General features: G+C 28.1%; 6 protein-coding genes and 3 long non-coding RNA genes across 15 annotated transcripts in view; 8 read left to right on the top strand and 1 right to left on the bottom strand.

Annotated features, from left to right (window-relative positions):
* The window catches only part of ERp44 (Endoplasmic reticulum protein 44), a 3,873-nt gene extending 497 nt beyond the window's left edge, over positions 1 to 3,376 (bottom strand). The window contains exons 1-7 of one of the 2 annotated variants that reach the window (XM_085658152.1): positions 3,091 to 3,376; positions 2,569 to 2,641; positions 2,325 to 2,480; positions 1,913 to 2,213; positions 1,676 to 1,723; positions 1,120 to 1,415; positions 1 to 1,036 (exon numbers count right to left, since the gene is read on the bottom strand). The exon at positions 1 to 1,036 is cut by the window's left edge and continues 497 nt beyond it. In XM_085658152.1, coding sequence (XP_085514278.1) covers positions 687 to 1,036; positions 1,120 to 1,415; positions 1,676 to 1,723; positions 1,913 to 2,213; positions 2,325 to 2,480; positions 2,569 to 2,641; positions 3,091 to 3,147 — 1,281 coding nt within the window. In that variant the 5' untranslated portion in view covers positions 3,148 to 3,376 and the 3' untranslated portion in view covers positions 1 to 686. The remainder of the gene's footprint in view (positions 1,037 to 1,119; positions 1,416 to 1,675; positions 1,724 to 1,912; positions 2,214 to 2,324; positions 2,481 to 2,568; positions 2,642 to 3,090) is intronic. The other variant, XM_035863507.2, reaches the window with a different exon arrangement.
* A 1,735-nt stretch (positions 3,377 to 5,111) lies between these two features.
* LOC146872874 (uncharacterized) lies at positions 5,112 to 7,469 on the top strand. Of its 5 annotated transcripts, none has more exons than XR_014982334.1 (4): positions 5,112 to 5,534; positions 5,634 to 5,747; positions 6,249 to 6,441; positions 7,108 to 7,469. It is a non-coding gene; the product is annotated as an uncharacterized LOC146872874 (long non-coding RNA). The 5 variants fall into 5 exon arrangements; XR_014982337.1 differs by having other exon boundaries at positions 7,427 to 7,460; XR_014982336.1 differs by lacking the exon at positions 7,108 to 7,469 and adding an exon at positions 6,508 to 6,588.
* A 125-nt stretch (positions 7,470 to 7,594) lies between these two features.
* Positions 7,595 to 8,537, top strand: LOC118440489 (defensin-1-like). Its single transcript, XM_035863601.2, has 3 exons — positions 7,595 to 7,809; positions 7,914 to 8,124; positions 8,340 to 8,537. Exons 1-3 carry the CDS (start codon positions 7,725 to 7,727, stop codon positions 8,380 to 8,382), a joined length of 339 nt encoding a protein of 112 aa, XP_035719494.1. The 5' UTR covers positions 7,595 to 7,724; the 3' UTR covers positions 8,383 to 8,537.
* Positions 8,538 to 11,661: 3,124 nt separating this feature from the next.
* On the top strand, positions 11,662 to 12,193 carry LOC118440490 (uncharacterized). 2 transcript variants are annotated; one of them, XM_035863603.2, is made up of 2 exons: positions 11,662 to 11,752; positions 11,979 to 12,193. In XM_035863603.2, the coding sequence occupies exons 1-2, from the start codon at positions 11,683 to 11,685 to the stop codon at positions 12,137 to 12,139; spliced, it is 231 nt and encodes a 76-aa protein (XP_035719496.2). In that variant the 5' UTR covers positions 11,662 to 11,682; the 3' UTR covers positions 12,140 to 12,193. The 2 variants fall into 2 exon arrangements, with proteins under 2 accessions (XP_035719496.2, XP_085514502.1); XM_085658376.1 differs by having other exon boundaries at positions 11,671 to 11,752; positions 11,982 to 12,193.
* Positions 12,194 to 13,737: 1,544 nt separating this feature from the next.
* On the top strand, positions 13,738 to 14,349 carry LOC146872873 (uncharacterized). The gene is made up of 2 exons (XR_014982382.1): positions 13,738 to 13,873; positions 14,097 to 14,349. It is a non-coding gene; the product is annotated as an uncharacterized LOC146872873 (long non-coding RNA).
* Positions 14,350 to 15,870: 1,521 nt separating this feature from the next.
* LOC118440443 (uncharacterized) lies at positions 15,871 to 18,883 on the top strand. The gene is made up of 5 exons (XM_085658344.1): positions 15,871 to 15,979; positions 16,205 to 16,312; positions 16,908 to 16,946; positions 18,656 to 18,789; positions 18,875 to 18,883. The coding sequence occupies exons 1-5, from the start codon at positions 15,910 to 15,912 to the stop codon at positions 18,881 to 18,883; spliced, it is 360 nt and encodes a 119-aa protein (XP_085514470.1). The 5' UTR covers positions 15,871 to 15,909.
* Positions 18,884 to 19,220: 337 nt separating this feature from the next.
* Positions 19,221 to 19,648, top strand: LOC146872872 (uncharacterized). Its single transcript, XR_014982367.1, has 2 exons — positions 19,221 to 19,292; positions 19,509 to 19,648. It is a non-coding gene; the product is annotated as an uncharacterized LOC146872872 (long non-coding RNA).
* A 2,261-nt stretch (positions 19,649 to 21,909) lies between these two features.
* Positions 21,910 to 22,490, top strand: LOC118440292 (defensin-1-like). The gene is made up of 3 exons (XM_035863121.2): positions 21,910 to 21,982; positions 22,128 to 22,338; positions 22,451 to 22,490. The coding sequence occupies exons 1-3, from the start codon at positions 21,910 to 21,912 to the stop codon at positions 22,488 to 22,490; spliced, it is 324 nt and encodes a 107-aa protein (XP_035719014.1).
* Positions 22,491 to 23,141: 651 nt separating this feature from the next.
* LOC118440476 (histone-lysine N-methyltransferase SETMAR-like) lies at positions 23,142 to 24,718 on the top strand. Its single transcript, XM_085658343.1, has 7 exons — positions 23,142 to 23,201; positions 23,528 to 23,576; positions 23,677 to 23,680; positions 23,794 to 24,032; positions 24,147 to 24,259; positions 24,307 to 24,551; positions 24,601 to 24,718. The coding sequence occupies exons 1-7, from the start codon at positions 23,142 to 23,144 to the stop codon at positions 24,716 to 24,718; spliced, it is 828 nt and encodes a 275-aa protein (XP_085514469.1).
* Positions 24,719 to 27,977: the final 3,259 nt, after the last annotated feature.

The raw sequence follows: 27,977 nt of genomic DNA, 5'->3' as shown, positions 1-27,977 counted from the left end.
TAACGAGTGAAAAGAGAATACAATATTTCGATTAAGCATTTTCTTAAAAGATTTCGTTTCACATGATATTTCATGTATCTTCTGTATTTTAAATAGTAGTATAAAATCTAATATGTAAATATTGACAGTGGGAGATGTACGATCTTTAAGTTATCCTTTTATAACTTTTAGTAGAGATATTTAATTTTTATCTTTAGTAAGAAAGTAATAGAAATTTATGTAAAAATATAGAATGAAAGCGACTGTTTTTTTTTCTTATTTTTTTTTTCTTTTTTTTTTTATAATATTTAAATTTTTATAGATTTTTCTGATTACTAATATCCGATTATATTTATATTCCTGAAATAAGGCTTTATACAATTATGATTTTAATTCTTATTACAATTGTATATTAAATATATAATGAAAATTGTTAATAGGAAAAATTCAAATGCTATCAGACGTAATAACAAAAATTTTCCTAACACACTTTTATAACTAAGGCTTATCTTCTCGATATAGACCAAGATTATAAATAGACTATGAGTCACCATTCGCTTGTATGTATTATTGCGAAGCTTTTCTGTCTAATTTGAATTTACTCGCCATCGATGACTAATATTTTGTAATTTCATTCCGTAAGTTTCACTTCATTTTTTTTTTTTTTTTTTTTCTTTTTCTTCTTATGATTCACCGTCATAACACTATTATAATTCATCCCTAAGCAATGTGTATCTATTTTTACTGGGTGCAAGTTTCTTAAATGTAGATTCTGGTGGGGTTGTAGGCACTTTCACGTGTCCTGTAACTTGTGGTATTTCATTATTACTAGGAGTATCAGGTCCATGATGAAATTCTCGATGAAGTTTTCCAGAGTATAAGTCATGAATAAAAGCCTTCAGTTTTCCCTCTATATTGATATCTTGGAAGCTAGGAAACAGGTACATGTGACGAAAACTATCGATCGCGATTAACGGCAAATCGGATGTACTTTTTCCCAAATGATGAAGAGGATGTGCGAACTTTAAACCATCAGCAGTTAAGAAATTAATGTTTTCTAAAAGTATAAAAAGTGATTTGAATAGACTATAACGTAGTAACGTAGTAACGTAGTAACGTAATAAACGTGATTTTACTTACGTTTTTCATCTATCAAAGTTCTAGTTACAACATCTTTATATTTTTTGACGCTCTCAGTATCATCTGGAGCATGAAACAATATAAGAAAAGGTAAGCCTTCTTCTGTTAATTCTTCTGCATTCTCAAATGTAATTTCCCTCACAAGTGGTACACATTTTTCTTGAGCCCAAATATTTAATTCGTCAAAGTTTTTCAAACTGCCTTGATAAGTTTCATCTTCATCATTGGACAATGCTTTATCCGATCGGAAGACAACAATTGGTTGACCAGGTGGATGCATGGCTTTACTTGCATCTCTAATAATACATTTTTTATATAATACTTCATTAATTCAAGACTATGATGAAATTTAAATAATTGAAATATAATAAAAATTATGCATGTAGAAAAAAATTATTGCAGTGGAGTTGAAAAGATTGTTGCAAGTTTTCATTTTAAATTGGTTATCACTTAAACCTACTTTTATAGATAAATCTATATATGCTCATGTAATAGATAGCAAGCATTATACAATTCTAATATTGAGATCTAACTACTTATTATTATCTTTACTTACACCAAGTGAAAATGCTGTCCTATTTCACAGTTTTCATTGGAGCAAGTGCTTGTTAAATAAAATCAATATTGTTACGATGTCAATTAGGATATAATATAATATTTATAATATTGTTGTAATCCATGACTAATATAATTTTTTGAAAATATATCTAATCTATCAGATATTATAAAACGTAACTATACCTTATATATCTTATACACCATATAAATAATTTAATTAGCATTAATGTCTTACCCGAAGCCAACATGAAATTGACAGTCATCCTTTAGATTTGTTGCTACCCTTCTGAACATTTGATATTCTGGAATATCTTTCCTGTCAAAATATCCAATAATCATTCTCTTTTTATCGTCAAGATTATTTAATTCTTTCAAGTCATAGAATTCTTTAATGGGATCTTGTAATTGTTTTCTGATGAACTGCTCGAAAGCCTCAACAGAACGCTGACCTCTATACTCCCTTTTAGTTGGTTGTCCATTTCTAATTACTTTTAATGTTGGATATTTGGAAATATGAAACCTTGAAGCTACAGATCCTAAAAGTTATAATAAGTCAAGAATAATAATAAATACTTTTAATATAAATTCAATATATATATATATATATATATATATATATATCTTGATTATTATTAAAGAAAACTAACCTTCTTTATCGCAGTCTACTTTACCCATAACTACAGTTCCAACTTCTGGAAAAGCAGTATGTACTTTATGTGCTGCTTCTTCGAATATGGGTGCCAATAAATTACTAAAACGACACCATTCTGCATAAAAGTTTATAAATACAAGTTCATTGGATGCTAAAAAAAAAAAAAATGAGAAAATAAATTATACCATTGATATAATAAAGTTATAATTCTTTCATAATACTTTTCTAATGTAACTCACCTAATGTATGATCAATGTTTTTTTGTGTGAGTGAAATAGCACCTTCACTTCCTAAACTTTTGGGTAAAAATGCCTGAAAAATAAATTGATTCGGAGAATATGATAAAAGTTTGGCTAAAAACAACAAATTAACAAATAATCCGATTATCAATGATCTTTCAAATTCGTATTATATATGAAATAAAATAAAATCTGACAATATTTACATAGCGTTTTATGAGATATATCGTACTACGTGGATGAAGAACAGTTTCAACAACGTCAGCTTGTCACAAATTTTGAGGTTATTTCTTTAGAAATATTTATAGGTTGGAATAATAATAAAAATTTTTAATGAAAGTTTGAACGATTTAGATTTGTTTACTAATAAAAAGCGTGGAAATTTAACGAAATCTAAATTATTCAAAATACACAACGGAACATAAATACGTGTCACAAAGTACCGCTTAGAAGTTCAAAAGGATAAATTCAGAATTTTTGAAAATGGAAATTGTAATTGTAAAGTTACGTTGTAGAACTTACCAACAGATAAGTAAATATAAGCACTTTAAAATAAAAAATATCACAGAAGACCAACATCTTGTGATCTTAGAAAGGTAATTAATCAAACAACAACTTTTTGAACCACCATCAGTGGATCTGCTACCTATGCGTCAACTGTCACGAACTTACAGTATATCGAACTCGAATAATGTATTTTCGAGACATCGATATTCTATTACTATCTGAAATAAATGTATCTGTATTTTTCTAAAGAAGAAAATAAACAATTATATGTTTTCCTTTTCTTGCATACGTGTATCTTAATTTTATTTGTTTCGATTTAAAAATCACTACATTTTTACTTGAAAATAGTGACATATTTCGTACACCCATTCATTATAAAATACATTCGTAGATGGGCACGTTGCTTGCTATGATTGGCTATTCATTGGCCAATAAACGAACAGCTTTATTAATCACATAATACAAACTGCTTATAATTATATGATTATGTTGGTAATGAAATATAATAATTTTTTTACCGACTGAGAAAATACAAAAGAGTAACGTGATTCGTTGCAATGGAATTTATGTCAATAAAGCATTTATAAAAATTAGAGAAACATTATAATATATTGTTATATATAGTCTATGCGATGAGCCGATTGCATTCGAACAGTTTCTTAAACTAAAATATTTTATTAATATTTCATTTCCTTCATTATGTTATATAAATACTTTTGAGCGCATATGTAGAACTGGTTGCTATTCAACAGGCACTTTTCAGAAATTTCAAATGATCAATGCAAACGTATATTGTAATAATAATTTTATATATCGAAACATTTCCGTTGAAGAAATATTATTTTATTAATGTTTATTCTTTTTGGAAGTTTCATTAATGGTTCATTTAATTTTTGTAATATTTTTATTTTCGTACGAAAAATTAGTTTTGATGATTCTTTATGATCATTTGAAGGCTGAAAAATTCTTTGAACTATCACTATTTTGTTCTTTTCCTTTTTTTTTTTTTATCTATTTAACGATAATTTATATCATTTATGCGTATAAAAAGAAGACGTCCCGATAAATAAAACATATTTAACCCTTTGCGGTCGTATGTCTGCTCTCAGCCACCACCAGCAAAGAACCATACTAATCTTAACATTGTATTCATCCATGTATTAATTTATACTTTCTCTAAACGAAACTGAATGTCTAAAGAATCTATTTACGAACCAATACGGTGCTCATGTCAATTGTTAACAAAAAAACTCAATTTAAACAAATCTTACTCGCCATGCAAAACACCGTGGCGAGTCCAAACGAAATGAAACTGTACATCTTTCTCTCTTTTTTACTCGTTGTCTTGATTATTATCTTAACAGTATCTATTGAAGATTCTTGTTTTAAACAGATAACTTTGTCTTTTAAATAATTATTAAAATAATTTCATTATTTATTTTCTTTATTTTCAAACGAGTATAAAGATTTGTTACAAGAGAAGATCACAGTGGTCAGTGATATACACAATAGCACAAATAAACTTTTGCTTTGTTAAAAGTCTGGAAAAATTGGAGGATGGATAAAAGACACTGCTTGTTACGCTTATTGTATATTTTTAGGAAAACAATTCGGTGATTACTTTTATCGTGATACCTGTTATTCGTATAGAGATCGTAAGTAATGTTTCTTAATTTTGTCGATTAAAATTTAAACATTTCAAATGGTCTTGTTCAAAATAAAACTTTGCTTTAATTCCTATTAATTTTCGTTTGTTTCACGAGTATTGTGTAGTTCGATTTATCTGAAAAAATATTTGTTTTTTAAATTATAATAAATATACTTTAATATATAATTTTATTGTTGTCAATAAATATGCTTTTAAATTTATATTTCAATAATAATATGTCACAATAATAATATGTCGCAATAATAATATGTCGCGATAATAATATGTCGCAATAATAATATGTTATTTCATCATTCCGAATCTTATGATCGATGTACTTATATCGTGTTTAAGATGCGATAGACATTTTTTAATTTGGCTCGTTCAACAAGGTTTATCTTAAATTCTAATCTTATTACTCTGCTCGTTTAATCGTTGTCTCATCTCGTTTATTTTTTAGCTGTTATTTTTTTCCAAAATGTTATATATATATATGATATTATCCAAGTCTTTCTTATCTAATATTTGTTTTTTTTTATCTATAAAATTTGAATAAACCTCGTTGAGTGAAACGATACTGTTTATACATCACACACACACGCAAGCACGTACGCAAGTACGTACGCATGCACACACATACACAATATATGTTGCACAACACACACATATATATACAATTAAACTTGAAATGGCTATGTTAGTTTTCTTTGCGAAATCGATCCTTCTCATTTTTCAAAAATGATGAAGCTCTACGTATTTTTTACGATTTTCTTCGTAGCTATGATCATGTTAACAACAGCTGAGATCGAAGGTTAGTAAATAAAAAAATATAGTATATAAATATAAATATATATATATATATATATATATATATATATATATATATACTTATATATGTATATATTTGTAGAGAAATATGTAGAGAATACATATACCTGCACAATTCAAGATTGTCACACAAATTGTTGGCTAAACGGTGCTAGAAGTGGGTTTTGCGAAGGATCCGAATGTATTTGCTATAATCGTAAGTTATTTTGTTATATTTTAAAAAAAGATAAATACATATATCTAAAATTTACAATAATTTCTTATATTGCAGTGAAATAAGAATAACATTCATTCTCATTATAATTGGACTCATCGTTGTCGAAGAAACTTCTAGAAAAATAATAATAATAATTTCCTGTTTATATAACCGTGATATATTCTTCACGTTCGATTGATTTTTCTTAAAATGTAATAAACTTGAAAATTTTATTGATTTCCATAATTAAAAATATCTAATAAAAAATCGTTCGATTATCGCTGAACAAGATTATTGATAATACCTGAACTGATTTCACTTTAAAAAAATAAAGTTATATAATATCAAAATGTCTTTATCGTTTCTCAATTCTTCATGTCTTCTCATTTTTTCGAATAGTATCGATTAATATAATAAGATTGTTATTTTCAATATGAAATTAATTTATTTATCGATTTCATTATCTTTTGCCTCTATCGTGTAATTTTAATATGCTGCCAGTTCTCTATACGTATCAAACGCATCAAGAACAGGAAGTAACTGGCGTGGAAGGGCATGCTGATAGACTTTGAAGATCTTGAGTTTGCACGATACCTGTTATCGGCCGGAAATAGTGCTTGAAATACCTACTGTGTTAGTAAGGGTAAAGAGGAAGGATATTGCAACAGAGATAACAAATACATTTATAGTCTATGTGAGTATGGACTATTTATCTTCGGATATTCAGTAAATAATATCATTCAAATAACTGTTTCTTTAGACAATTGGAACAAGAAATATTTCGAGAGTATTTGAAATATCTCGAATTTGTTTGAACAAACGATACATTGTATAAATAAAGAAATATATATATATATATATATATATATATCAATTTAGTTATTTCTTTTTTTTTGTTATTGTTAACTATAAGACAAAATTTTCCGACAAGTCCTTATAGTATTAATTAATAAACGATTAAATTAATTTTTGTTATTCGAATATTATCTATTTTAGCAGATATTCATCCACGTATTTGTCTTATCAAAAATTATTTTATTATCTCGGTATAACGAAGATGTGCTGGAAAAAACATTTCGTATATAGATATGTCTAGTTTACTTATTAATGTGTGTTTGTCTTCAATAGTATATACATAAAAAATAGTTACACATATGTACTTGTATATATAATGTGTACATTTGCGATATCAAGAGATGAGTGTTGGCCTTGATTCATTTTGATCCCGATGCTATAGTACAACGCCCGATAAGCAATTAATCGGTTCTGGAGTTATTAAGATTAATTAAACAGACTGATCATATTTACCAACCAATTTATACGCGATCAAAATAGTTTCACTATATTTATTTTGTTCCAGTACATCGATTTATACACTGAGTTCTTTGATTCAATAAATGAAATTTTATAAACTCGATTAAAAAATTTAAGAATGAAATACATATATTATGATATAAAGATTTGTGTGTATGTTTCGAAAGTTAAAAAAACTTTGTTAAATAAAAATTTCAAAATATTTATTACGACAAGATAGGAATAACGAGAAGATAAAACTATATTTTGCATATAAAGTCGATGACTAAACAAAAATGATCTCAAGAGATTTCGATCTCAAGATTGCACGGAATTCCCCAAAGATTTCCCCGTCTAAATCCAGCGTATTTTTCTTGGAAACAAAGAAAACAGAAAGAAAGAGGAAAAGTAAGAGAAAAAGAGTGAGAGAGAATACGAAAGATAAAAGTAAGCATTAAAACAGATATGCTTTGAAATACTTTTTATGTCAATGTTCTCTTGGAATATCAGCTTTTAGATGAAATCATCCGAATGATGAACCATAATATGCATTTTCTCTCGAGACACATGCAACGTTTTTAAAATGTGTTTGTAGGATATATAACGCAGTGGTTCGCGGTGTTAAAGACAGTTCTTCTTCATAGGTTTAACTGTTAAATTGCTCTTAAAGTACTCCGAATTGAGATGATCAAAATGATCAAGATCTATACGGTACTCTTCGCTTTCATCGTTCTGCTTGTTAGTACGGCAATAGCGGCACCAATCGAAGGTTTCTTTGAAAATTTCTTTTATAATTTTTAATATCATTCATTCTCGTTAATAATTTATGTGTGTATAATTCTCGTAAATAACAATGTTTCATTTTGGATTAAGGAGATATTAAAGAAGAAAAGAATTCCGTTTATAATTTTATGGATCAAAAATTATCAAAAGAATTAATGATTGCTCGTACGAGATATAGAAGAGAAACTTGCCAAATTCCCATTATCGGTGACTGGGTTAGCGACAGTGCTTGCGCTGCAGGCTGTATCGCAAGAGGAAGAGCCGGTGGCCATTGCAGAAATGAAATCTGTCATTGTCGAGAGTGAGTAATCGTTTGTGCAATCTCCTTTACCAAAGATATATGATATTGTATACAGTCGATTGTTGTTGACATTAACGTTGAATGTCAACAACAATGATCAACAACAATGATCAACAACAATGATCAACAAATATAAACGAATATTATACGAATGTACGAATTCATGAATTTTATCATCTCTTTTCTATTTATTGTTAGACGTTTCTATTTTTCAGAGAGAAAATGTTGGATCTTCTACGAAAACGATTCGATTTCTAGAGAATAAGTGAGTGGTGATCGAAAAGATGGAAAATAAATATTACAAGTTAGTTATAATATCATTTCATTTTAAATACATCGATTGTTAGATAATTAAGACAATTGTACCTTATTTATTCGTTATTAGAAAATATAACTATTATTTATTATTACAATTATTTTTAATCAAAGTTTTCTCATCTCCTTCTAATCTTTCTTCTAAATTATAAAGTACGAATTTATTTTGTGAAAATAGATATACGTGGGTATTTCAGAAGTGAACCAAAATATTTTCTTCGTAGAATATAAAAAAGCATATAAATGTTCTTTTTTTAAAGTTATCGATATCACAAAAAAAATTTACAACTTGAAAAAGAATCGATGAAAGAAAAATTTTGGATTAAACATATTATTAAAATATCATCTTTGCAAAACTTAAATGATATTGTTAAAATGAAAGTGAATAATGAAATCAAAAATTATTCGAAGACATTAAATTGATTTTTAATATAAATGAAAAAAAAATTCAAATAAGACTGTTACAATAAATCTAATATCTGTTTCTTTTTTTTGCGAGCATTTAATAAATTTTCGATTGAAATTTTGATAATACACCAAATTACTATATAAGCGTCATTTGCGACGTAATAGTAACAACCTAATTTCGAAGATTGAAGTTAAACAATCAATTAAAAAATAAAATTTTATTTTCTTGTAGCTCTTCTCTTTATCGTTATATTAACCGTTACGGCAGTATCAAGTATGTTTAATTTAAAAAAAAATCAATTATTTGTATTAACGATGAACGATATTATCTTCTTATCTCTATTATTAATATATATATTATTATCTCTTCGACTCTGCTTCTAATGCTGTTGAAGGATGCGCTGATAGATATGCAAGGAGTATTCGCATAATCATCGGAGATGGAAACTGGCTTTGTACCGTATCCTGCAAGGATAATATATGTTATTGCAACAATTAATAAGTAACGATATAAATAATTAACTATAAAAATAAAAAGTAAAGGAATTAAATTGTCTTTTTAAAATTTTTTTTTCCTTGTTTTTTTTTCCCTTTTTCAAATGGATTAACAATTAATCTAAATAATTGATTGAACGAAGATGGAAAATGCTTGAATATCGGAGACAATTTTTATCAAAAAAAAAAAAAAAAAAAAAGAAAAAAAAAAAGAAAAAACAAACTTCCAATCGGGAACAATTTACATACTACTCGCTTATATGTACTATACATATATATATATATACATATCTGTGAGAGTATACAATAGAAAAATTAATTTAAATTAAACAATTTTTTAATCTTTTCTATACATTTTATCTACATTCATTTTATCTATCGTTTGTTTACGACTATGACTTTCTTGTCACTTTGAATTTATATGAAAGATGCAAATATCATTATATTATACATAATTAATAATAATTTTTTCTAGATTCAAAGTTATTCGATATCAAGATGAATTCATTCATATGCTTGACCATGACCTTTCATATGATGTCAAAATATATGTAGCATTTCATTTAAAAAATTAAAGATCATTTTCGTTTCTTGAAAATATAAACCAATTTGTTTTAATTCATAAATAATACAAATATTACATTCAAATTATAACCTTAACAAATTATAACTGACAAGATTTGAAGAACATGTTACTAAAAAAAATGGTTTTAATTGCATTACTTTGTATTATGTAATACTGTAGTGTAAATTTTAAAGTCGACTTTTTCGAAATATTCCATTAATAGCCGCAATGTATTATTAAAGTTCATTTAAATGATAGTAGTTATGTAATCATCTTGTTTATTTTACCTCCAAAATAATATATCAATTCTATTTTATATTTCAATTATTAGTCGATAATGATAAATAAAAAATTGAAGGTTTCTGGGGTTTTTACGATATTACTTGTGTCTTAAAATAATTAAAATAATTTTTATAAATTTATTTTTAATATTATTTGTGTCTTAAAATCTTAAAATAATTTTCGATTCCTTCGTACTATTATTATCATAAATCATATTGAAGGAAAACAAACTTTTTCGCATGATATTATTAAATCAATATCCATTTGAGAAATTTGCATAATTAATTGCCTGATCAATACATACGCTGGCCTTGTCAAATAATATGTAATCGCAGATATATTATATTATGTTCTCAATGTGTTATTAATAATTATATATTATTAATAAAAATTATTTGAACTTGTTTAACAAATGAATTTAATTATTGACGAGAGTATCTAAACAAGATTTTATAATTAATGGTAAAACAAATATTTATTAAATTGCATCTAATTGATCGATATAGACGCGTATCATTTATATGGTCAAAACTTATTTTCTTGTATTCCTTTTTCTCTTTGTTGCCGTATCGGCAAAAGAAAAATAAAATATAATAAATGAACTATACTTAAATACTCGATAATCGATTTTTTTTTAAACTTATTATCTCTAGTTGATTTGATTTTGTAATTAAATAATTATTTATTCCATTTAATTACACAATAAAAATTACCACATAAGATAATCTAAACGATTATCGAAAATACATCTGTCGCGTCATATATCTCGTGTCCAAATCTTAACAAATTCTTATAGTTCATCACATCGTCATAGTTCATCATATAGTTCATCATCGCCTAACTATCCAATAAACTCTCATTTTTCAAACTCATAAATGATAGAATTCAACTATTTATAATTCTAGAAAATAATAAATAAAATGTAATAAATTTATCATTGATTTTATCAGATTATCGAATTCGAATAATTAATATTTCGTTTACATTTTTAACACACGATTAAAATTTAAATTCGAATAAGTTTTGATATTATAATAATAGTTCCAAAAGGTTTTATTTATATCAAAACAAATAACAAGTTACATTTGCAATACTTTTGCAATATTTTATGAAAGTGAATTTTTCCTTTTAGTATTTGCGACTTTACTGTTAACAGAAGATGAACATTATGATCCTAAAAGAACATCAAATAGAATTTTCCATATATAAAAGTAAATATTACAAAATTATTCTTCTATTCTTTCAATAAATTAATGATTATAAACTTGATCTTATAGAAGTCTTAACAATTGTACTTTGTTTCAATCAAATGAATTAAAGTATTGGTAGAATTGATATTTGAATCAGATGTAGGAACCAATAAATAAAGATACTAATTAATCTTCTCAAGATTTATCGATATGGATTCGTATCAATAGCATGAGTATATAAAGATGAGCAGAAAGTCGAAACGACATGATTTGACGCCAGTCGACTTACAAAAATTTATCAAAATGAGAACAATTTATTTCCTCACATTCCTTGCTCTTCTCGTCTTCGTTGCCGTATCGGCACAAGAAGAAGGTTAGTATAGAGTATTAATCGTTATTTTTCAAATATTGTTGTTTATGTATCGTCTTTCACGATTGGTCGATTTAAATTTTTGATATTTTTTTTTAAATATTATTATATTTTTCGAATTATATTAACTATTGATATATTTTTTTTTTTTTACATTTTTATTGGAAAAGTAGCCAGTAATATATTCAAAATAAAAAATTGTAATTGTAATATTACGTTATACTTTCAGAAGCTGTTCCAAATGAACAAATCGAAGAAAAATTGCAAGAAGAAGAAAAATATGCTTCTTGCAGAATAGGTGGAGATCTAGCGTGCAGTTTGAGCTGTATTGGACAAGGTCATGGAAGAGGAGGATATTGTAACAAACGTGGCACATGTATATGTAACTAAAATATTATCTGATACAATTAATACTTACGATTAATTAATAACTGTTCATGGTCCATAAATTTTCAATACCAATGTTCTGATTTATAACAACAACTGTGACAATTATAAATTTCTCAAATTTTGCATTTTATCCTTTTATTTTTCATTATTTATCCTATACCAATAATAAATCGATAATCAAGTTAGTTCGATCAATTTGAAATAAACTAATAATTACTTGTGTCTCGAGAAAATTTACTTTCTCGCGTTCATTGTTCTTAATTTACTTATCGACAAAAGAAGAAGATTATTACTTAGAAATTTCACTATTATTATATATTTATTAATTTATTATTTTTTTTTTATGTACAACTAATCAATTTTACATTATCATTTGACATTTTCTATTAATTGGCATTATATTTTTTGAATTATGTTAACTATTGACTTTTTTTTATATTTTCTCTAATAATATCGGACAATATATTGAAAAGAAAAAATCGCAAATGTAATATAATATCGTACTTCTAGAAACTGTTTTAGATTTACAACTTGAAAAGTCTGAAAAATTTGTTTCGACTTACATTGTAAATAGAAAATGATTATGAAGTCTGTCAGATGAAAGGCAATAGGAGCGGACGTTACTAGAACAACTGATATTAGCTGACATTGATTTTAGCTATTGATAACTATCATGAATTAATTATGATTTCTATTTAAATACTCAATAATCGATATTTTTTTTTAAGTCTATTTTCTCCAGTTGATTTGATTTTGTGGTTAATTAATTATTCGATTCGATTAAATAATAAATAGAAATACACAAGCTAATGTAAATGATTAATCGAAGATACATCTATGGTTGCATCTTGAAAAATACACGTTATCAACCTGAAAAGCAAAAAATAAAAATAACTAAATAATTTATCAGAGTTTTGATTATCTGTGGCATTATTGATGATATAATGTCATCGAAAGATATGACAGCGACTTAAGTCATTATATCATTAATCTGACTTTATTACGAATCCAATTCAATAGATAAATTGTAAAGAAATGGAATACGTGTATTTATATTTATGTAATTGATTAATTAATGTTAGCCGACCATTGAATAAATACTGTTTTTGAATTTATTCGCCGATATTTATCTAAGCAGAATACTTAGATTTAACAGAATTTCTTCATTTTTATTCGTAAAATACAATTAGAAATTAAATATGAATAAGTTTAGATAATAATAAGTTCAAAGAGTTTTTATTTATATCAGAATATGTAACATATGTTACATTTCGCAATATTTCGTGAAAGTGAGTTTTTTCCTTTTAGTATTTGCGACTTTACTGTTAACAGAAGATGGACATTATGATCCTGAAAGAACATCAAATAGAATTTTCCATATATAAAAGTAAATGTTACAAAATTATTCTTTTATTCTTTCAATAAATTAGTGATTGTAAACTTGATCTCATAGAAGTTTTAACAGTTGTGCTTTGTTTTAATCAAACGAATTAGACTATTGGTGGAAGTATCTAAATCAGATATAGGAACCAATGAATAAGTACTAATTAATCTTCGCATGATTTATCGATATAGATTTGTGTTAACAGCATGAGTATATAAGAACGAGCAAAAAGTCGAAAAGACATAATTTGACCCCAGTCGACTTATAAAACTTTATCAAAATGAGAACAATTTATTTCCTCACATTCCTTGCTCTTCTCGTCTTCGTTGCCGTATCGGCACAAGAAGAAGGTTAGTATAGAGTATTAATCGTTATTTTTCAAATATTGTTATTTATGTATCATCTTTCACTATTGGTCTATTTCAATTTTTGATATTTTACATTAAATGGTAATATATTTTTCGAACTATATTAACCATTGACATGTTTTTTTTTTACATTTTTACTGGAAAAGTAGCCAGTAATATATTGAAAATAAAAAATTGTAATTATAATATTGCGTTATACTTTCAGAAGCTATTCCAAATGAACAACTTGGAGAAGAAGAACTATTTTGGTCTTGTCAACATGGCGGAAAGAAAATGTGCAGTACGAGCTGTGCTCTAAAAGGCAAATGGAAAGGTGGACATTGTAACAAACATGGCAAATGTATATGTAACTGAAATGTTATCTGATACAATTAATACTTACGATTAATTAATAACTGTTCATGGTCCATAAATTTTCAATACCAATGTTCTGATTTATAACAACAACTGTGACAATTATAAATTTCTCAAATTTTGCATTTTATCCTTTTATTTTTCATTATTTATCCTATACCAATAATAAATCGATAATCAAGTTAGTTCGATCAATTTGAAATAAACTAATAATTACTTGTGTCTCGAGAAAATTTACTTTCTCGCGTTCATTGTTCTTAATTTACTTATCGACAAAAGAAGAAGATTATTACTTAGAAATTTCACTATTATTATATATTTATTAATTTATTATTTTTTTTTTATGTACAACTAATCAATTTTACATTATCATTTGACATTTTCTATTAATTGGCATTATATTTTTTGAATTATGTTAACTATTGACTTTTTTTTATATTTTCTCTAATAATATCGGACAATATATTGAAAAGAAAAAATCGCAAATGTAATATAATATCGTACTTCTAGAAACTGTTTTAGATTTACAACTTGAAAAGTCTGAAAAATTTGTTTCGACTTACATTGTAAATAGAAAATGATTATGAAGTCTGTCAGATGAAAGGCAATAGGAGCGGACGTTACTAGAACAACTGATATTAGCTGACATTGATTTTAGCTATTGATAACTATCATGAATTAATTATGATTTCTATTTAAATACTCAATAATCGATATTTTTTTTTAAGTCTATTTTCTCCAGTTGATTTGATTTTGTGGTTAATTAATTATTCGATTCGATTAAATAATAAATAGAAATACACAAGCTAATGTAAATGATTAATCGAAGATACATCTATGGTTGCATCTTGAAAAATACACGTTATCAACCTGAAAAGCAAAAAATAAAAATAACTAAATAATTTATCAGAGTTTTGATTATCTGTGGCATTATTGATGATATAATGTCATCGAAAGATATGACAGCGACTTAAGTCATTATATCATTAATCTGACTTTATTACGAATCCAATTCAATAGATAAATTGTAAAGAAATGGAATACGTGTATTTATATTTATGTAATTGATTAATTAATGTTAGCCGACCATTGAATAAATACTGTTTTTGAATTTATTCGCCGATATTTATCTAAGCAGAATACTTAGATTTAACAGAATTTCTTCATTTTTGTTCGTAAAATACAATTAGAAATTAAATATGAATAAGTTTAGATAATAATAAGTTCAAAGAGTTTTTATTTATATCAGAATATGTAACATATGTTACATTTCGCAATATTTCGTGAAAGTGAGTTTTTTCCTTTTAGTATTTGCGACTTTACTGTTAACAGAAGATGGACATTATGATCCTGAAAGAACATCAAATAGAATTTTCCATATATAAAAGTAAATGTTACAAAATTATTCTTTTATTCTTTCAATAAATTAGTGATTGTAAATTTGATCTCATAGAAGTTTTAACAGTTGTGCTTTGTTTTAATCAAACGAATTAGACTATTGGTGGAAGTATCTAAATCAGATATAGGAACCAATGAATAAGTACTAATTAATCTTCGCATGATTTATCGATATAGATTTGTGTTAACAGCATGAGTATATAAGAACGAGCAAAAAGTCGAAAAGACATGATTTGACCCCAGTCGACTTATAAAACTTTATCAAAATGAGAACAATTTATTTCCTCACATTCCTTGCTCTTCTTGTCTTCGTTGCCGTATCGGCACAAGAAGAAGGTTAGTATAGAGTATTAATCGTTATTTTTCAAATATTGTTGTTTATGTATCATCTTTCACTATTGGTCTATTTCAATTTTTGATATTTTACATTAAATGGTAATATATTTTTCGAACTATATTAACCATTGACATGTTTTTTTTTTTTACATTTTTACTGGAAAAGTAGCCAGTAATATATTGAAAATAAAAAATTGTAATTATAATATTGCGTTATACTTTCAGAAGCTATTCCAAATGAACAACTTGGAGAAGAAGAACTATTTTGGTCTTGTCAACATGGCGGAAAGAAAATGTGCAGTACGAGCTGTGCTCTAAAAGGCAAATGGAAAGGTGGACATTGTAACAAACATGGCACATGTATATGTAACTGAAATATTATCTGATACAATTAATACTTACGATTAATTAATAACTGTTCATGGTCCATAAATTTTCAATACCAATGTTCTGATTTGTAACAACAACTGTGACAATTATAAATTTCTCAAATTTTGCATTTTATCCTTTTATTTTTCATTATTTATCCTATACCAATAATAAATCGATAATCAAGTTAGTTCGATCAATTTGAAATAAACTAATAATTACTTGTGTCTCGAGAAAATTTACTTTCTCGCGTTCATTGTTCTTAATTTACTTATCGACAAAAGAAGAAGATTATTACTTAGAAATTTCACTATTATTATATATTTATTATTTTTTTTTATGTACGATTGACCAATTTTACATTATCATTTGACATTTTCTATTAATTGGCATTATATTTTTTGAATTATGTTAACTATTGACTTTCTTTTACATTTCTATTGATAATATATAACCATATATTGAAAAGTTGTTACTGTAATATAATGTCGTACTTTCGGAAATGTTCTAGATGTATAATTTGAAAATCTCGAAACATTTGTTTCGATTTGCATTATAGATGGAGAATGGTTATGCACGAATGACTATCGGATAAAAGGTAATAGGAGAGAACGTTATAAGAACAAAGGAACGTACCTATGTTACCAATGATACTTATTTTACCTACTGATAACTACAATGAATTGTCCACTATGAATTACTTAATCTTTGAGTTGCTTCGTGAGAACGCAATTACGAGAGCGTTTCGAGATACACGTCTCGCACCGGACCAGCGATGGCAGTCAATTTGATTATCGATAAAGAAAGTTCCTCCGTCTCTTCATAATAGTCAGTATATATATATATATATATATATATATATATATATATATATATATTAAAATTTACGAAGTAGATATATATATATTTATTTCAGAAAATAGTAGTGTACAAAATGTCTTTACTTCGGCACAGCTACAAGAACTCTTTTTTGCCAAAAATTACTTCTAACTGAGTACTCAGTGTCGAGGCATCGCTCTTTTTTTTTTATATCGATTGTCATTCTCGAAAATTTTAGTGAGGACCATAATGAGATTAGGAAAGGGAATAGAAAGAATAGAGTTGAAATATAGTCAGAGTATAGAAATGGGAGGAAAAGATCCCTATTGTTCAGGACGAGTCAATATAGTTCGCTCAAATGTTTAAACAATCCTATGCGTGTCTCTTTTGTTTTGTTGATCGTGTAGACTAGAGAGTGTCAATTGGATACTTAAAGGATAGACGCCAGACAACCTTTGGTTATTTATTTATTGTTCGGTCAGACAGATTATTGACAGATGCATGATTTAAAGAAATGCCTAAGTTCGGACAAAAATGCCAATGTGTTCTTTATTTATCCTCTTTTGTGAAAAACTGAGGGATGCACGGTTGCGCCTAAATATATATACACACACGCACACACATACATACTACGATATTTCATCAACAAAATAGATAATCAACTTACTTAATAATACTTTCTAGTTCAAGTACATCTATAACTGATCTTATCAGAATATTCAAATAATTAATCGTTTGTTCATCTTTCTAATAGATAATTTGAATTTGAACACCACTTAAGTAATAATAATACAAAAAGTTTTTATATATATTTGAATATCTAACCAGTTATATTTTCGATAATTCTGTAATATTTTATGAAAACGAGTTTTTTCCTTGCATTTCTTACGATTTTATTGTTATCAAAAGAGGAACATTATGAAACTCGAAATTACGTCAATTAAAATTATTTCTATGTAAAAGTAAATATTAATAAATTATATCTTTTACATTTTAAACGAATATTTGATTGTAAAGTGGATTTCATGGAAATTTTAATAATCTAGATTACTTTAATAACCTAGATCTAGATCAACTATAGCATGAATGTCTGAATTATATTTCGCAACTTTAATCAATATGGATTCATATCATCTGTATGAGTATATAAAGATTTGTAAAAAGTCGAAACGACATGATTTGAATCAACTTATAACAATCTATCAAAATGAGAAAAATTTATTTCCTCGCATTCCTTGCTCTTCTCGTGTTCGTTGCCGTATCGGCACAAGAAAAAGGTTAAGACCTAGATTATTCGTAATTTTATAAGTATGATTATTCAGTCCTTTACGAATTTATGGTTCAAATTAATATTTTTTATTTTGTATTATGCTATACTATATTTTATCGTATTCTATTATCTATTGACTTTCTTTTACATTGCTATTAGCAGTACCTGACAATATATTCAACAGAAGAAATCCTAATTGTAACTGTATAAACTTTCAGAACCTGCTCTAGATATGCAAGTTGGAAACCCCGAAGAATATGAACCGCAATGCACAACAGCTGAAAACAACTTTTGCAATAAATATTGTAAAAGGAAAGGCAAGAGATTTGGATATTGTAATTCATTCGGATGTGTATGTATCTAAAGTGCTGATTCCAATGATTGATAATTACTTGAGCCTCATGAATTTTCAACATTAATATACTAATCTGTAATAGCAAATATAACAATATATTCATATATTCCTAAATCCTTTATATTTTATTTTGTTATTTTTCATTACTTATCCTACACCAAAAATAACTTGATAATCAAATAAGTTCTATGAACTTCGAAAAAAATTAATTATTTCTATTTTTTGAACTATCAGTATCAATAGTTTAACTAAATATTATTTATCTATAAAGTAAAAATATCAGTGGATAATCAGATCAAATCAATGATTAATCAAATAATCACGTCTCGAGTGATTGATCGATATGGATTCGCATCATCAGTATATAAGGACGTGTTAAAAGTTGAAACAACATGATTTGACGCTAGTCGACTTATAATAATCTATCAAAATGAGAAAAATTTATTTCCTCGCATTCCTTGCTCTTCTTGTCTTCGTTGCTGTATCGGGACATGAAGAAGGTTAGTTACCCATAATATTTGTAGTCCTGTTATGAGTATAATTATTTAGTTTTTTACGATTGAATGATTTTATTTTGATTCGACATGTTGTATGACATGATATTTTCTCTATCGAATTGCGTTAATTATTGACTTTCTTTTACATTTCTATTAATAATAATTCACAATATATTAAGAATAAAGAATCTTGAATGTAATATTATATTGTGTTTTCAGAAACTCTTCCAGATATTGAACTTAGAGAAGACAAAACAACGGTTTGCTATAATGGATATCGTAAATGCGAACAATTCTGTAAGAAACGAGGCAGGAGAGGTGGTATCTGTGGTTTAGATTTTATTTGTAATTGTTATTGAAATTTGGCCTAAGATAATTAATAACTATAATAAATTGACAAATATATGGATCTTATAAACTTTGGATAACCAAATTTCTAATTTTTAATAATCAATCCTTCATAGATTATTTAAATTTTATATTTTATATTATTAGTTTTCAATACATATATTATAGAAAATATAACTCGATAATTAATATTTCTCTCTTTATACCTTTTACTTGAAATCAATTTGATTACGTAACTGTAAGTAATAAAAATAAGTTCATAATTAATCTTACCTATGAGAAATAATCATCGAAGATGTATCGATCGTTGTATTTTGAAAAATCCACAACATATTATCTATATATAAAAGCAATAAGAAAAAAATAAATAATCAATTTACTTAGATATTACCTATCGATTATAAAATAATTTCATTAGAAGTTAATATAGTTATTTACGTCGTTATACCTTATCTCTCACTATCCACAAATCCAATTCGATAGTTATATTATAAAGATTTTATAAACGGAACATATGGATTTATATTTACGTAAATGATTAATAATATAAGCCGACCATAAGATAAACACTATTTTCGAATTTATTCGCCGATATTTATCTATGTTATATAGATAATATAGATAATCTATGTTATATATCTATCTTATATTTAATAGAATATTCTTCATTTTTATTCATCAATATTTATCTTTATAATACTTATATTTATTAAAATGATAAATTATTAAAAAGATTAAACCATAATTTATATTTTTAATGAACTAATTATTTACTTATTTAAAAATATTTTGATTGAATATAAAACGTATTCCGATAAAAGGATTGAAGCGACAATGATTTCAAGTGGTTATACAAAATTATCTCAATAAAACGCTATTCGTAATATCTTGAAAATTTGATATATAAAGAATCAAAAAGTATATATAAAAAGTCAGAAATTCCTACAACAACAGTATAATTTTAAAAAATTGAAAATCTGGTCTTATCAAAATAGCCAAATTCCAATTTTTCCTTGCTTTTGTCTTTATCGCCGTTATAGCAATCTCGGCTCGGCTAATCGATAATAAGTGATGCAATAAAGCCATACAAATTAATAGGATATATTAAATAAAATAATTAGATTAAATTTAAATTTTAGGAAGACTTAAAATAGTAAAAAAGAAAATATAATTTATAAACGATACGTGATACGATAATTTTTAAACTCAGTTCACGAGAATTCTGTTTTTCAAGAAATGGAAAATTTTTGATTTATCTTTGCGGACTTGATGATAACAACGCATGTGCCATAAGATGTATTCTCTATGGGGACATAACAAGAATAATTATTATAACAAGAACCAAGTCCGCATTTGTTATTTTTAATGTAAGAGAAATTCCCTTGTAAAGAAAATATAGTTTAAGTATTTAAAAAAAAAATGCTGCATTATGTAAATTATAAATAACTTTAATCTAATTATTTATTATTTTAAATGAAAAAGCTGATAAAACGAGCATACAAACAACTTTATAACGCTTAAGAGAAAATTTGATTAATTGTCCTAATAATGTTATATTCATCCAATACGAAATATATATAAATCTATAATAATAAAGCATTGTTGCATTGATATTTAACCATTGTTTTCTTAAGCAATAAAATTTACGGGGAATGATATTACCATAAAGATTCACAATACGAGTTCTCAACGAAGAAAATATTAAATACATTTTACAATTAGACATGTTTCTATTTATTACATATCTGTCTTTGTTGTTCAACAATCGCACGAGTAGTCACATCTGTTGGCATTTATTGACACATCGTGCTACACACTTGGGAAATCCAAGGTAACGATCGACTGTACACGTTCTGCAATTACACTGAATTACGGGCGGGCTGTCCCGTGAAATTTGTCTTATTGCTAATGGCGTATTAGGATTGCCAGTTCTATACTCTTTAATTATTTCTTTGATTAACGATGAACTAATTTTTATTTTTAAAATCTTAATATATATGATGAATATATTGTTAGAATAAATATAAAGAGTCACCATTAAAATTATCCTCGTGGGTTTTATTTATTATCTCAAAAGGAAAACTCGCATCTCAAGAGAAATCATTCATTTGCTTTTTGATAATCGTCAAGACAAAAAAACATTTGCAATTGCATGACACTATATTATATAGATAAAGTATCTATATAAAATGGGATGAACGAAACGAGTATGCAGTTTCTCTCGTGATAGCGCACAATTCAATTGAAGAATATTACTTGTTGCCCTTTTAAAATGGCAAAAATCTATTTTCTCGTTTCTATAATGTTCATCGTGGTAACGGCCAATCTGACTGTTCCGGTCGAAGGTCAATCTTTTATTACGATAAATTAAAGAAAAGTAAAATGGATAGAAATATATATATATGTATATATATATATATATATATATATATATAAATGTTATATATTAAATATCTAATCTAATTGATTAATAATATTTAATCTTTTCAGATACTACATTGGAAAATTTATTAGAACTCGTAGAAAACATAGAATTGAAGGAGAAAGACACGACCGAGGAACGAGCAAATAGACAACGTCGAGTGACTTGTGACCTTTTATCCTTTCATGGAATAATTGGTTCCTCGGCTTGCGCGGCGAATTGTCTGACCATGGGAAAAGCAGGTGGATATTGCAAAAGCGGTATTTGCGTGTGCCGCAAGTGAGCCATGTTTTTTTCTTTCTTTTTTTTTTTATTAATCATTAATCTAATTATTATCATCTTTCTGAGAATTAAAATTATATCCTTGACAATTATTTTCTTTTCTTTTCAGAGATTCCTTTGCGGCTCTTTGGAAAAAACGATTTGGTTAAAATTATGACCAAAATTTTTTCTTTTTTTTTATCCAAATTGAAATATCGCTAGGAAATATATTTCTTTCTGTAATTCTCATTTATTCTATTAATCTATCATCACGAATTCTTCTTTTTCCTCTTTTTTTTTTGTTTCTTTAGAACTTTCATCAAACTTTTCCTGTTCGTTGAACGCATTTTTCTTTCTCTATCTCTCTCCTTCTTTATCTCCCTCCTTCTCTCTCTCCCTCCTTCTCTCTCTCTCCCTCCTTCTCTCTCTCTCTCTCTCTCTCTCTCTCTCTCTCTCTCTCTCTCTTTTCGACTTCGATGATATGATTCCATATGATCGTCGAGAGGAGTTGATATAACATCGGATTCGAACATATATACGTCTAATATGATATATGCACGAACGAATAGATAGAAACTTGCGAGAAGATAGAAAAATTGAATTCGAAAAGAGAAAGATAGACAGTTATATAAATGAGAAAGAAAAAAAGAAAACGACCGAAAAGGCAATATAATGCTTTGTGCTTCGATGTGCGATTAAAGACTCAAGAGAGTTTACAGTCGATTTTTTTTTGACTCGCAATTATTGGAATCTTTTCCTCCCTTTCCTCCGCTCCTAGCAACTGAACCTGTAACTGGATCAGATTGCTTGCTGCACTGATGATGATTCCGGTGAACTCTTTCGACTGGAGGGTCCTAGAGGATCACACAAATGCGCCTGCGGTACGCACTTACGGGTCTTTCAGAGCTTTCATTAAAAATTGGACTCTTTGCCGGTCATGTTCGTCCTGTGCTTTCTCTAACCCTCTTTACTCGTTCATCTCCTTCTCTGTCTCTCTTTTTCTATATATATATGTATATATATATATATATATATATATATATATATATATATATATATATTTCTATATATATTTCTATATATATAGAAATATATATATATATATTAGATGGACCGGAAAGTAATGTCGTTTATGTGCATGTCGATATTTGATTGTGATTAAAAATAAAAACTTGTTAAAAATTTATTCGTTTGAATTTAATTTAAGAAAGCGACATTATTTTCTGGTACATCTTATATATTGGGTTGTTCGGAAAGTAATTTCGTTTTTTCCCAACAGAGGATTTAATTGTATTTTTTGCACCCAACTTCACATTTAAGCCGCATAATCATTATATGTTTTGAGAGCTGATATAGCAAGGTTTGTGTGTGAAAAAGTCCAATTGATTCCACACAGTAATTTTTGGTTGGTGCCCTTTTAAATATGGAGAGCAATAAGTAGTATTTTCGTCATATTTTACATTTTTACTATAGAAAAGATAAAAGTGCTGCTCAAACCAGAAAGAAATTTACCGATGTGTATGGTGAAGATGTGTTGACAGTACGCCAGTGCCAGAATTGGTTTGCAAAATTTCGATCCGGCAATATTGATGTCGAAGATGCACCACGTTCTGGAAGACCGGTTGAAGCTGATAAAGACATGATAAAGGCATTAGTTGATGCAAACCGGCGAATAACAAATTTAACTGTTTATGACCACTTGAAAGGCTTAGGTTTAACCTCGAAGCTCGATATATGGGTTCCCCATGTTCTCGCGGAGAGAAATTTGTGTCGTCGCGTTGACGTCTGTGATTCTCAAACATCACAAAAATGATTCATTTTTGAAGCGCATCATTACTGGGGACGAAAAATGGGTGTATATATGTCAAGCGCAAGAGATCATGGAGCAAAAAAGATAATTGCTCAAAGCATTTCCAAAGCCAATATCCATCAAAGAAAGGTGATGCTGTCTGTTTGATGAGATTTTAAAAGAATCGTTTTTTTGAGATTTTACCAGATAATACAACAATTAATTCGGAAGTCCACTGTCATCAGCTGGTCAAACTGAATGATACACTTCAACAGGAAAGGCCAGAATTAATCAACAAAAAGGGTGTAGTGTTCCACCAAGATAATCCGAGACCTCATTTAAGTTTGATCCTTTGCCGAAAGCTTTCACAGCTTGAATTGGATACAATGTCACATCCACCATATTATCCAGATCTGACACCTTCGGATTATTATTTGTTTCGGTTATTGCAAAATTTTTTAGATGATAAAATATTCTCTTCAAATGAGGAGGTCAAAAACCACCTATACCAGATTTTTGATAGCAAAGACCCAAAATTTCATGAGCGTAGAATCATGCTCGTACCAGGAGGATGACAGAAAGTATTGCACCAGAATAGCCAATATATAATTTAATAAAATATTTGTTCATTATATAAAAATCGTCTTTCATTTTCACAAAAAAAAACGAACTTACTTCCCGAACAACCCATTTTATATATAGGTCCAAGATAAGAGTAGGCGGAGCAAACTCCACCAGGTGCGTGGCTAAACACCCCGGCGGGACTAACCGAGTAGGAGGCGGGGCTAACACCCCAGGGGGCGGGGCTAACCTAGTAGGAGGCGGAGCAAACTCCACCAGGTGCGTGGCTAAACACCCCGGCGGGACTGACCTAGTAGGAGGCGGGTCTAACACCCCAGGGGGCGGGGCTAACACCCCATGGGGAGGGGCTAACCTAGTATAGAACGGGGCTAATACTCCAGTGGGCGGGGCTAACCTAGTAGTGGCGGGGGCTATTACTCCAGGGGCGGAGCTAACCTAGTAGGGGGCAGGGCTAATACCCCAGGGGGAGGAGCTGACCTAGTAGGGGCGGGGCTAATACACCAGGGGGCGGGGCTAACCGAGTTGGAGGCGGGGCTAATACCCTAGGGTAGAGGCTATCTGCGCAGGTGCTTATTGCGCAGAGGGTTGGTTCATCTGCGCAGGTGCTAACTGCGCAGGTGGGAGGAGCAACTGCGCAGGGCCTGTCTGCGCAGAGGCTATCTGCGCAGGTGGGATGCGATATATATATATATATATTCAGAATATTATAGGTATGCTTCGGTATATTTGAAAAACAAATTAAAAGAAAAGAATTACGAATTTCAGAAAAATTATTTAAACAGTACTTTGGGATATCATTATTTCGAGAGTTGAATGGTATAAAGAATTATCAAATGCGGCGTAGCTATATAACTCTGTAGCATTATAGGAAATTGGTACCTTCCCGTTACAACAATAATGACTCCTCAGCCAATGTCCGCGCATGATGCTGACAGGGGTCAAGTCCGGCGAGTGTTCATCAGCTTTAATACGATTTAGTGCATTAGCCCTTTCTTCGTCTTCCATTAGATTCTGGATTGTGATCTTTGTGATCTTCGAATAATGTCCCTCTCAGATAAGAAGTCTAAAACAATTAAAAATTATATTGATGAACCAATACTAATTACGAGCATGTGAGATTGATATTTGAATGCATCGTAAATTTTTATTGTCTTTTCTTGAAAATACGAATCAATTAAAATAATTCGATGGGAGGATTTTATTGTTAAATCTCAAATCCCTTTATCCACACAGGTTATTTCATCGATTTTGGAAAATTTTAATTGATTCTACATATGAAAGATTGTGTCCCGTAATAATTCGTCGTGTTCTGTTATATCCGACGACGGAATTATATATATATATATATATATATATATATATATATTAGTCTCCTGGTCTCGCCACTTTTCGTTTGCATGAATAGCCACATATATATTATATACACATATCCACATATTCCATACAACCAGTTTCACCGTAGTCATATTCGTGACTCTGTACTTCAGTTTTGTTCATTGGCATCGTCTAGCCAGGCGCTTTTGAAAATAATTTCCAACTGGATATGCGGTTATAGGATAGTCCAACTCTTCAACGACGAATAATAGTGGCCGACGACCGTACGAAACTTCCGATAGGACGAAACCATGGTCTCGCTGGTGTATCCACGGTCATGATGAAATGGAAAAAGATTATCGAGAGTGTTTTAACGGGATTAATTGTTCTCATTGATCGACGTGAGATACTATCTTTTATTAACGACGGAACGTCGAGTTCTAAGTTCGTACAACGGTAAATCATATTTTCACATCTCTCGTAGATTACAAAACAATAATATGACGTATCTCACAATGTGACGCACCTCTTATTGTTTTTTTTTCTTTTTCTCTTGCCATTTCCCCTTCAATTATTAATTATCCAAGAGGTCCTATCCTGCAGAAATATTATATGACTTTTAATTTAATATAAAACAATGATAAATTCAAAATCAATTATTTTATCTGTTTGTTGACTGATTCTATTTTTTCGAGATAATAATTTAAATTTATTATTTAATTTATTTTATTAAAACGTACGAACTTTATTTTAAATTATGTCCCAATTATCATATGTCGCTCGTATATACAAGAAATTGTGACAGCGATTGATACTATTTAGATAGAAACGAAAGAATAATGCAGAACGCATGAGAAAAATGAGATGAAAAAAATATAAGATTTAACACCCCCATCAAATGGTATTATTGAATTTCACTGTACAGGATCATATTTTATGTTATTTCCGGTGGTAAGTATTAATACTATACGTGGCTTTGCACGTATACTTTTCGACGATCGTAATGGATCGCTGATGTAATGGATTATATCACATGAGTGGGCTTTTATAGTTTCTCTTCGTTGAGACCTATCACACATTCGTATCGTGAAAGGGTGATAATGCATATATAATGGGAAAAGAATCGAAACGCGATCGGAACGTCTCGTTTTAAGTATCTATTTTTAATCGATTTCGCCAACGAATGAATGGATTCTTTGCAATTTCTTCGTCCGTCGATTATCATTGCATTTATAATCGGATTTTAAAGCAAAGACCTGAAATTGAAATTTTTATGTTAAAATTTCTAACACACCGACGTACGGTAAACTGTAAATTCTTTTATCAAAGGTGTATTTTATAAAGATTCATATGTTGTTAATAAATTCTAATTGTTTCCTTTTTCGTTTTTTTTTTCTTTTTTTTCTTTTTAATATACGTACACTGGATATTGTTAAAATACGTTTCTCAACTGACTGTAACAATAAATGTTTAAGATTAATATACTTTTTTTCTAGAAATTTTATATAAGTAACGATGAAGTAGAATTGATCGCAGTTCTACTAGAATATTCCGAGATTCTCTAAGAGATGTCGTCACAGCATGATTCTAATAATTTTTCTGTTACCGAAACTATAATTAATCGGTTCAAATATATATATATATATATATATATTAATAGAATGTAAGATATATAGAGTATCTTAGTTGATTGATAAGATATTGTCTAATAATATGGATGCTATAAAATAAATTTTTTTTTAATTTATGGCTTACAATATGTTTTTTCGATAAAAAAAAAAAAAGAAAATTGTCATCACTTATAATTAATATATTTTTCAATATTATCTTAATTACAAAACGCAATTGCATCACATAATCTTTATTTAACAGTAACTAACATCGACCGGAGGTAAAATGAAAGGAAGTCATGGCACGACTTCTAATTAATGAAATATTTCAAAATCCAATCGTCTGTCTACCAATCTTTTTT

The sequence above is a fragment of the Vespa mandarinia genome, chromosome 7, assembly GCF_050613455.1.
Source record: "Vespa mandarinia isolate Hongniang chromosome 7, ASM5061345v1, whole genome shotgun sequence".
NCBI classification, from domain to species: Eukaryota; Metazoa; Arthropoda; class Insecta; order Hymenoptera; family Vespidae; genus Vespa; species Vespa mandarinia.
This window is presented reverse-complemented; position numbering and strand designations above follow the sequence as displayed.